This window comes from Vanderwaltozyma polyspora, genomic scaffold, assembly GCF_000150035.1.
Source record: "Vanderwaltozyma polyspora DSM 70294 KpolScaffold1008 genomic scaffold, whole genome shotgun sequence".
Classification (NCBI taxonomy): Eukaryota; Fungi; Ascomycota; class Saccharomycetes; order Saccharomycetales; family Saccharomycetaceae; genus Vanderwaltozyma; species Vanderwaltozyma polyspora.
In genome coordinates this window covers 41,269-50,266 of record NW_001834623.1, presented here as the reverse complement: position 1 = coordinate 50,266, position 8,998 = coordinate 41,269, and the positions used below count along the sequence as shown (strand labels likewise).

Sequence of the window (8,998 nt, the reverse complement as noted above, 5' to 3'; positions counted from 1 at the left end):
CGTGCGGGGCTATTTTTCCCCGAAAAATTGTATTTTAGAGTTCCGGTTTTTCCTACTTACGCGGTTCCACACCCGGGGAGTTTTTTTTTTTTCACACGGCCTCCGTGTATTTTACAGTTTCAACGGATTTCAATGGGCTGTTCTTTTGCCGTCGAAACCAATTTGGGGCCCCCTTTTTTAATTAAAGAATTCTATAAGTTTGCCGGAGATTGGGATTTAGTTTAAAGGGGGGAATCCATTTGAAAATTCGTTTTCGGGGATTGGGGAGGGAGGTAAATTTGGAAGGTTTTTCCCCCCAATAGTTAGATGGTTTGAAGTTAAAACCCATCAATTTTGACTTAACAGAACCAGTCTCTGAAGAAAACGACCAAACCCTTCGTTCTTTATTTTAACAAATTTATTTTGTTAAGTAATAATATTTATAAATTTTTGAAACGATATCTTTGAATTCCATTGCATTTTATGTTGTGACAAAAAATTACTCATAATGGTCATTTGTTGCCTATTATACTTCATATTTAACATTTTTTAATTAATCTTTAACTCTTAATTTTAAATCACCCTTAATTTTTTAAAAATAAATTATTATTGGAATATATAAATACCGTATATATAGTTAGATAGCAAATTATCTAATTAAGTTATTGGGAAATATGTTACTTTTCATAACCTAAAAACCTGATTGCTTCTTCTAATTGATACTGTAAGATTTTTTGACTTTGAATGTTAGTGTCTAATAACATCAAAAAATTCGACAAATTGATTACTTCATTGCGCCAGTAAACTTTTAAGATGTATTCAGAGATACAAGTTAAATCTGAATCTTTTAAATTCAAATTAGAATTAATATAGTTCAATGTTCTTTTAATTATCAATTTTAATGATTCTAAAAAGCTTTTCTTTAAAGGATCGTTTAATAAATTTGTATCAGGTCCCCAATTTTTCAAATTATTCAAAGGATGTTTAAATTGATTGAATGGTGGAAAATATCCATGATATCCTAATGAATATGGCTGAACTGGTATAACATTTTGTGATGTTAAATTTGTTGGAGTTCTAAAATTCTTTTTATAATTTTGAGGTATTTCACGAACCCATGACGCTTTTATTATATTACCATAAATCAATTTACCATTAAACAATTCAAATAATTTCGATGCTTCATACTTTGATTTACACTTTATATAACCAGATAAAAGCGTAGTATTGTTGTTATTACTGTTAGAATTGTTACTATTATTATTGTTAATAACTTCTGCATATATTTGGATATCTTCAGCATGGATATTAGAGTGTTGACAGAATTTAGTTAAAAAACTGACGCTACAATCTGGTGACAAATTTGTTAAGTAAATAATTTTTTTATAATTATCATAATTTTGGTATGTTGAATAATTTTGTGATTCATGTAATTTTGAATGAGCTTTTGTCACACTTATTACTTTTTCTTTAAAAGTTTTATTGTCATAAGTTTGTATTGCTTTAATTGAATCCGAACTTTTCTTATAAGTTATGATACTCCATAATGAATTAAATTTAGGAACTTTTGAAGAAAAGACTGATTTAATTGGACCAGCAACACTAAAATAATCTAAAATTTCTTCATCAGTAGTGTTTATTGGTAGATTTTTGACGAAAACGGAATTTGGATATGTTTTTTTATTTGTTTCATCAATTATAGAGTTTGAGTCAATAACATAGTTTGATTCAGTACTAGAGATATTATTACTGTTGTTGTTGTTATTATTAGTACTATTATTTATAATAGTATTGATATTGTTATTGATTTGATTTGAAGTGGATTCTAAAGCGGTTTTATTATCATCTTCCTCTACAATTAATTCTTCTCTAATAAAATCATTTGCATCTAATTTCAATTTTCTCTTTTCAAATTCAGGGAAGGTTCTGACATCTTTGTCAAAATGTAACCCACATAAAATTTTAGTACCAAAAAATTCTTTATTATTAAAATCTTTTATAACTTCTTTTGCAGATTTATCATTATCGAAGTAAACAAACCCAATATTTTTCCTTTTATCTAATTTACAAGATAAAATTTTGCCATATTTCTTAAAAGTGTCATAAAATCTTCTTGTAGTCAATTCTTTATTATCTAATGGTAAATTACAAAAAAACAAGTTTGTACCAATATTTTTCCTATAAAATGAATTTCTTAATGATGGCATAATCTTAACTTCATTTCCAAATAAGTTGATATAATTAAATTCTTCTGTTGCCTTTTCGGCATCTTCTTTATCTCCAAAATTTAAATAACCATAACCCAATGATTCCTTTGTTGTGGAATTCGTACAAATTTTGACAGATACTAATGATGGAAATTTCTTAAATACTTGCTTTAATTTTTCTTCGTTAACATCTAATGATAAATTTCCAATGAATAACGCTGTCACTAGAGGTTTTTGATTTTTAAAATTCTTGGACTTCTTTGATAAAGAAGTTGAACGACTAATATTATTTATTTTATTGTTTTGATTTATTTGCCTCTTTTTATTATTATAGGTAGAATCATTTTTTGCTATATTTTTATTTTGAATTTCCTTATTTTCATTTTCACCATCTCTTATAATATTTAAAGAGATATCATTAAGAACTCTTCTCCTGCTCGATGATGGTGACATACTGAACTACAAAAATTCTTATTTATTTTGAATATATTTTACTTTGATATCTATATCTAACTTTCATAAAAAATAATTTTTTTCAATTTATTGTCAACTTTTATCAAGAACAACAATAAATAAACGACATTAAATAAAAATTAGCTATTAAAGTATAAAACTGAAATCAAAAGTGGAAGTAATATCTGATATATTCCAAAAGAGGTTTCTTATTCATAGAGTTTCTAATTTAATTAGGTCTTTATATACCTCAAATTTTAATAATTCAACCATTAAAATATTAATCAAAGTTTGACACAAAAGTTGTTACTAATAATGAAACGACATACACAATGCAAGGCTTATTTCAGACAGATAAAAATCTCTCAGCCGACTGGAGTATATGTAATATGAATGACATATCTTAGTAGTTGGCATTAAAGTTTAAAATTGTATATACCACCAGTTAATTCATTGATGAGTCTAATACTTTTAGACTTATAAGCTATTTGCTGTCTCCGTCCCTGTATGTCCTTCCTATCTAAAATTTATACCTATATATTTATTATGTGGATATATAGATATATTTTTTAATAGTTTTTGTTGCCTTGTGATCACATGTCCATTCGATATTGTATTGTTTTCAACATAGTTTAATGCAAATTAGTTTTATAATCTATGAGACCAGATAATACGTGCTATCATCGCTGACACTTATAAAGACTAATAGTAACTACTATTTGAAACAACTGTATATTATTGTATATTACTTACTTACTTTGTACATTAGAAGAAGAAAATATAGAACTCTTTAATTAATAAATATACTTATTAACAGTACCAGTCTACTACCAAACAGACGAATAGAATAAAAGCAACACCAAGCACTTATTCAACGTACAATTACTAGATATCTATAACTAAAGAATTCACAACAAAGAATACAAAAGTATTTTTTGTAAATCGAACCCTTTATTTACAATTTTTTTGTAACTTACAATTTAATAAATCCAATTGAAACTTGATTACCTTCCTTGTCATTAAAAATGGACGGTGATAAAATTATGACTGATGCTGAAACTATCAGCACAGATGAAACCCGTCTACAAAACTTAGAAACTCAAATGAGTGAGTTTAGTAGAGACATAAATGAGATTAAAGCTAATTCTATTAATTCTGACAAAAGAATGCAAGAAATGCAATCTATGTTTGAACAATTAACAGGCATGTTCAAAGCTCAAAGCCGTACGGAAGAGATTCATGGAGAAACATTGGAACAAGCTTCAATTGAATTCTCGAAACTTTAAAGAAATGAAGAAGAAATGAGAAGCTATCTGGAAAAGAAAGAAGAAGAATTTATTGGAATTGAAGAAGATGGAAAGCAAATTAAAAATAGAATCGTCGAAGAATAATCAAAAGCAAAAAGATTTGAATCTTTGATGGAACAAAGAATTATGCGAATAGAAGAAAGACTTAACAATGGAAATCCAAATGATATAAATGGATTTAAAAGCAGATCAAAATTACCATCTCAAAATGAAACTTTAGCAAAAGTGGAAAGACATTTCCCTTCGTTGGTAATCTATGGGAATCATAGTTTAGTTGCCAATTGCAACAAAGACTATAGTGAAGTTTCGGTATCAATGAATAATGACGCCATTTTGAAAGATGAAGATATTGAAGACCCGCTTAATGTTCTACTGACTATTCAGAGTTTATTAGTTGGAAAACATGTTCGTTTTCAAGACCGGGGAAATTTCCTATATTCCTGTTGTAAGACAAATGCTCGCAGTTATCTTACTGATCAACGAGGTTTTATTGTCGATTGGACAACAGCTATTGCGAAATTCTTTCAAACCTTTGATTTCGGTGCAAGAACCCAATCCGAATTGAGTGAACTTTCTCACTTCAATCCTAAAGCAGGAGACGATGCAAGAGAATATTTCGTAAACCTGGTTCATAAAGGTAAAGCAATCCGAGGAGCATCTACATTATCTATTGTTACCACTAAGATTAATGATATTTTGATGCACGAGAATCTGACTATCGTACGTCCAAATATAACGGATATCCATAATTTTATGGAGTTGTTCTTTCACGTTAAAACCAATATACCAAGAGGGATTATCCTTCAAGGCAAATATAGCAAACCAGGCTCTGCTCCAGTGTTTGCTATCGACAGCTCCAAACCCAAATCTTCCTCGTACCCTCGTCGTAAATCCAAATTTTCTACTGCAACCTTTTATTGTGTCAATTGTTCCTGTTCTAAATGTTCTGGAACCATTATACCTTACATGAAGAGAGGTTTCTCCAAATATAAGTGTGAAAGATGTTCTTCAAGGATAAGAAGTTACAAGAAATCGAATATTGCAGATATGAAAGCCAACGTTTTGGAAACCGCAAACCATCCTATCACGACAGACGATAGTAACACGTATTAAACTATGTTGAAACAATACAGTACGTTAATTATAATTTCGTGTATAGTGAGTTTATGTGTTTGGAATGTTAAAAATAAATTGGACGAGTCCGGAGTCGAACCGAAGACCTCTCCCATGCTAAGGGAGCGCGCTACCAACTACGCCACACGCCCGTAATTTGTTGAAAATTTTGTGAAAAACATATCAATGGAATTGGTAAACTTTTATTTTTTCAATGAAGTCACATGATTATACACAGATGTCAACCAAAATAGGGTGTTGTACCACAATCTCATCGTTAATACAAACGTATTATCTTTTCTTGAGGCTTTATGTTAAATTTTTCAGGTCATCTGGAACTTCATTAATTAGTGTTCCGATATCATAATTGTAACATTAGTAAATAGTTAAGACAAATTGTAGTGTCTGATATATAAATAACCAATGAGCCGCCATAATTACTAGTAAATAATTTTGTATGTGACACTATAGAGAGTATATGTACCCATATTATGTTAACTAATGATTAATAATAATTTTGGTATCTATCAGCGTTATAAAAAGGTCAACAATTAAAAGTTTTCGATTCTTTTTAATATAATGTTTAGTTTGGATTGTAGAAGAATTATAAACACTCAACTATGAAAAGGGTTTTAATAGTAAGATTTGAAACAAAAATAAAAAATATAACAATATACTTTCTCAGTTCCATTTATATTAATAACCACTTTAAAGAGAAATATTTGATGATCCTTTAATAAGTGTTTCTAGATGTTACATAATATTTTAGCCTGTTTAACAAGAAGGCTTTTCGTTTAAAGATAGAACTTAACTTCAAATGGATTGTAGTTCAATGTATCCAATAAATTGCAGTCACAAATAAAAAATACTCTGTATTGAATATTTTAAAAAAAATATTTATCTTTTATATACATGTTTCAAAATTATAAAACCGTTAAAAAAAAATCATTAATACATCATCGAACGTTTCTCATCATTTTTAAAGTTCATTTTTTATCCTTCAGACCAAAAAATCCTAAAAGGCCATTTACTGATGATGTCCTATTTTGAGAACTGGTATCGAAATTATCATACGAAGGAGTAGCTTGAAATTGTAATGCCCTTGTTGAAAAATCGTTAGGAGGTGAAGTTATCGGCGTCATTGTTGGAGGGGATTCAACATCAAGAGTTTTATTCAAAGAACTTGTCTTAGAGGGGACAGCTTGAAATTGTAACGCCCTAGTAGAGAAATCATTTGGCGGTACCATGATAGGTAAAATTTCAGGGGACTTCTCCGAACTTAAACTCTTACGTCCTCCAACAATTCCAGATGAAATGCTATTTGCAGAGCTATTTACATTTATCGAGTCTCCTGCTAACTTGAGGTCCATCGAAGAAAACATACTTTGATTCCCAGACAAGACGCTGCTACTTTTCTTTATAACTTCAGTACTTTGCGCATGACTATCATTACCCAATATCATAGACGTGTATGATTTCAACCTTAAAGTTTTTGGTTTGATCAGTTTCTTCCCAGTGACTTGAACGTCATTACCACTCCTTGGATATACTGGTGGTAAATCTTCTTCCAATGTTGTTGACTTCATCGCAAAATCATATGATGGAACTCGACTTATAGAGTCCTTAGACCATTCCTTCTTTGGAGATGAAATCTCATTTGGCCTAAATAAACTTGAAATATTTCCTAAAGATTTGCTCATAATATTAGGATTTAAAGGACTGCCTGCAATATGAGTATTCCCAGGTACATTTCCTGTCAGATCACCATTGTTTATTGTAATTCCAGGAGCATAATAATTTCTATTGATTCTATCAGTGGCTTTATCGAAGTTCTGAATATTTATAGATCTGATATCTGACAATGAATTGATTCCAGTATTCGACGATGGAGATTGGATACCAGAATGGACTGCTGGAAAAGGCATCTCAGACTGAGTTACTGGCGTTTGCGTGCCAGATTCCAACGGTGTATTTACACCAGATGCAGTTCCCGAAAGGACTCTATCATAAATATGCTTATCATAGTTAGGAGGACTTAATAAGTCCACCATTGAATTTGGGACGTTTCCATCGATATTTGTTGCAGCTCCCGCATGTGTGATATCTAGGTCAGATGTTAAATTGTTAAATATCACATCATTATCAAAGCCCGGACCTTTATCTGTAATTGAAATATCTACATCTTTGTGATGATGTTTGTCAATATCACTCTCATCGAAATTCCTAACAGCTAGTGGAATGAATGGAGATACAAATAGTTGGATAGGTAACGATGCCCTTAATTCAGATACGTGTTTGTCTGGGTTAATCAATGGTATCACAAACTTAAGTTTATGACGAACCTTAATGTTCCTAAGAATAGAACAGTCTTGAGTACACTTAGACAAGCTTGCAGGGATTGGCAAATTTAGATCAAGCTCCCATCTATCCTTAAATTCCGAATCTTCTTCATTAGATGGATTTATATTTTCCGATGCATAATTTAATGGATCTTTAACCTTCATCTTAGTCACAATTCTTTCTTGATTTATAATTGTTCCAAAATTTCCACAAAACTGTGAACTCTCGACTAATGCTATTTTTATGGGTCCTAATTTTAAACCTTTCAAAAGCGGCACAAGCAGCATGTTGATTGGAGTTGAAGACCCTATTGCGACAGCTTTGGAAGGTGCCGAAATTGTATACTCAACTTTACCAGGCCATTTATTATCAACCGCAACAGTTTCTGATAATTCTACCACATCACTACAAAGAGTACGTACTATACGTACATGTTTTGTACAAATATAAACATTATAATGAGTTTTTGCTTTTTGAAGGCAAGCACGTAAGGTATAAGTTACCGAAGCATTTGGCAAACCTTCTACACTTTCTGTTAATGATCCAGGTAAAATTGCACTAAACGGGAATTCATAATTTCCCTTAATAAAAGTTCTATAGCCTTGATCATTTTTCGAAGGTAATTTCTTTAATGAAACAGAGGACTTAGATCTTCTATTCAATTCAATTGAATTCCCACTTTTAGAATCTGTATCGTTCGAAGCATCTTCTCTAAAATCATTAAAGTTATTCTGCAAATAATTTTCTAAATTAAAGTCGTCCCATTTGTGTTCGAAGAAATTTTTACAGAACCTTGTGTATTTTTTAGTTCCGTGTGGATTTTGATCATCCAATATATTTAAACATAATTTACCAATTAATGACAATTTCAAAGCTTTGATAGAAATTGGTGACAATACTGATAAAACAATAGTTCCCGATATTAAAACCGAAGGTGCTGATTCACCTGGTCCTTTCATAACGATAACACCATCTTCTGGATCATGTAATCTAATATCAAAAAGAACAGGATCCTTGACATTTATCTTGGAATGAGAAAACATTTCCCAAAAACCATCTAAAACTAAAATAAACTAATCACAATATAGAAATCTCTCTTGATCTTAATATTGAAATCCTGGAGCTCCTGAAGATAAATATAGATGCTTATCTCAAAACACCCAATGCTTTTCAAACAAAAACAGTATTGCAATCACAGATATAGACTAAAGATATAGAACTGTGACTGTTGGAAATAAGAGAAAGTTTCAAATACTTAATCAATTATCATTTATATATCAAAACTCCTTTATCTTCCCCCACATTATTTATCATGATTGCTGTTTTATTCAATTTTATACCGATATCAAAAGCTTATAGAGATATGCATTAAAAAAATATCACCGAGTCTTAAGATAAAAGGTTTAATTTCGATTAGATTTTAAAAAGGAGTCGATAATTAGATACTAATCCAGTTTGATAATTGGGGAGTTATTGTCAATAATTAATAGTATGAAGATATAGGTTTTTAAGACATTTTGGATTGTCTTGAGAAGTTAATATTTCATGAAGTTTTCTTGAATATTGTTAATTTTTTTTTATTTTTTTTTTTGATTCAAA

The 8,998-nt window shown here is 30.2% G+C and overlaps 3 protein-coding genes and 1 non-coding gene across 4 annotated transcripts; 1 reads left to right on the top strand and 3 right to left on the bottom strand.

Annotated features, from left to right (window-relative positions):
• Positions 1-656: 656 nt before the first annotated feature.
• On the bottom strand, positions 657-2,639 carry Kpol_1008p23 (uncharacterized protein; the record flags this gene model as incomplete). Its single annotated transcript, XM_001643493.1, has 1 exon — positions 657-2,639. One exon carries the CDS (start codon positions 2,637-2,639, stop codon positions 657-659), a length of 1,983 nt encoding a protein of 660 aa, XP_001643543.1.
• Positions 2,640-4,057: 1,418 nt separating this feature from the next.
• Kpol_1008p22 (Tkp3 protein) lies at positions 4,058-5,059 on the top strand (the record flags this gene model as incomplete). Its single annotated transcript, XM_001643492.1, has 1 exon — positions 4,058-5,059. One exon carries the CDS (start codon positions 4,058-4,060, stop codon positions 5,057-5,059), a length of 1,002 nt encoding a protein of 333 aa, XP_001643542.1.
• Positions 5,060-5,138: 79 nt separating this feature from the next.
• Positions 5,139-5,211, bottom strand: Kpol_1008trna2. Its single transcript has one exon. It is a non-coding gene; the product is annotated as a tRNA-Ala (tRNA).
• Positions 5,212-6,045: 834 nt separating this feature from the next.
• On the bottom strand, positions 6,046-8,442 carry ROG3 (Rog3p; the record flags this gene model as incomplete). The annotated part of the gene is made up of 1 exon (XM_001643491.1): positions 6,046-8,442. The coding sequence occupies one exon, from the start codon at positions 8,440-8,442 to the stop codon at positions 6,046-6,048; it is 2,397 nt and encodes a 798-aa protein (XP_001643541.1).
• Between the last annotated feature and the right edge of the window lie 556 nt (positions 8,443-8,998).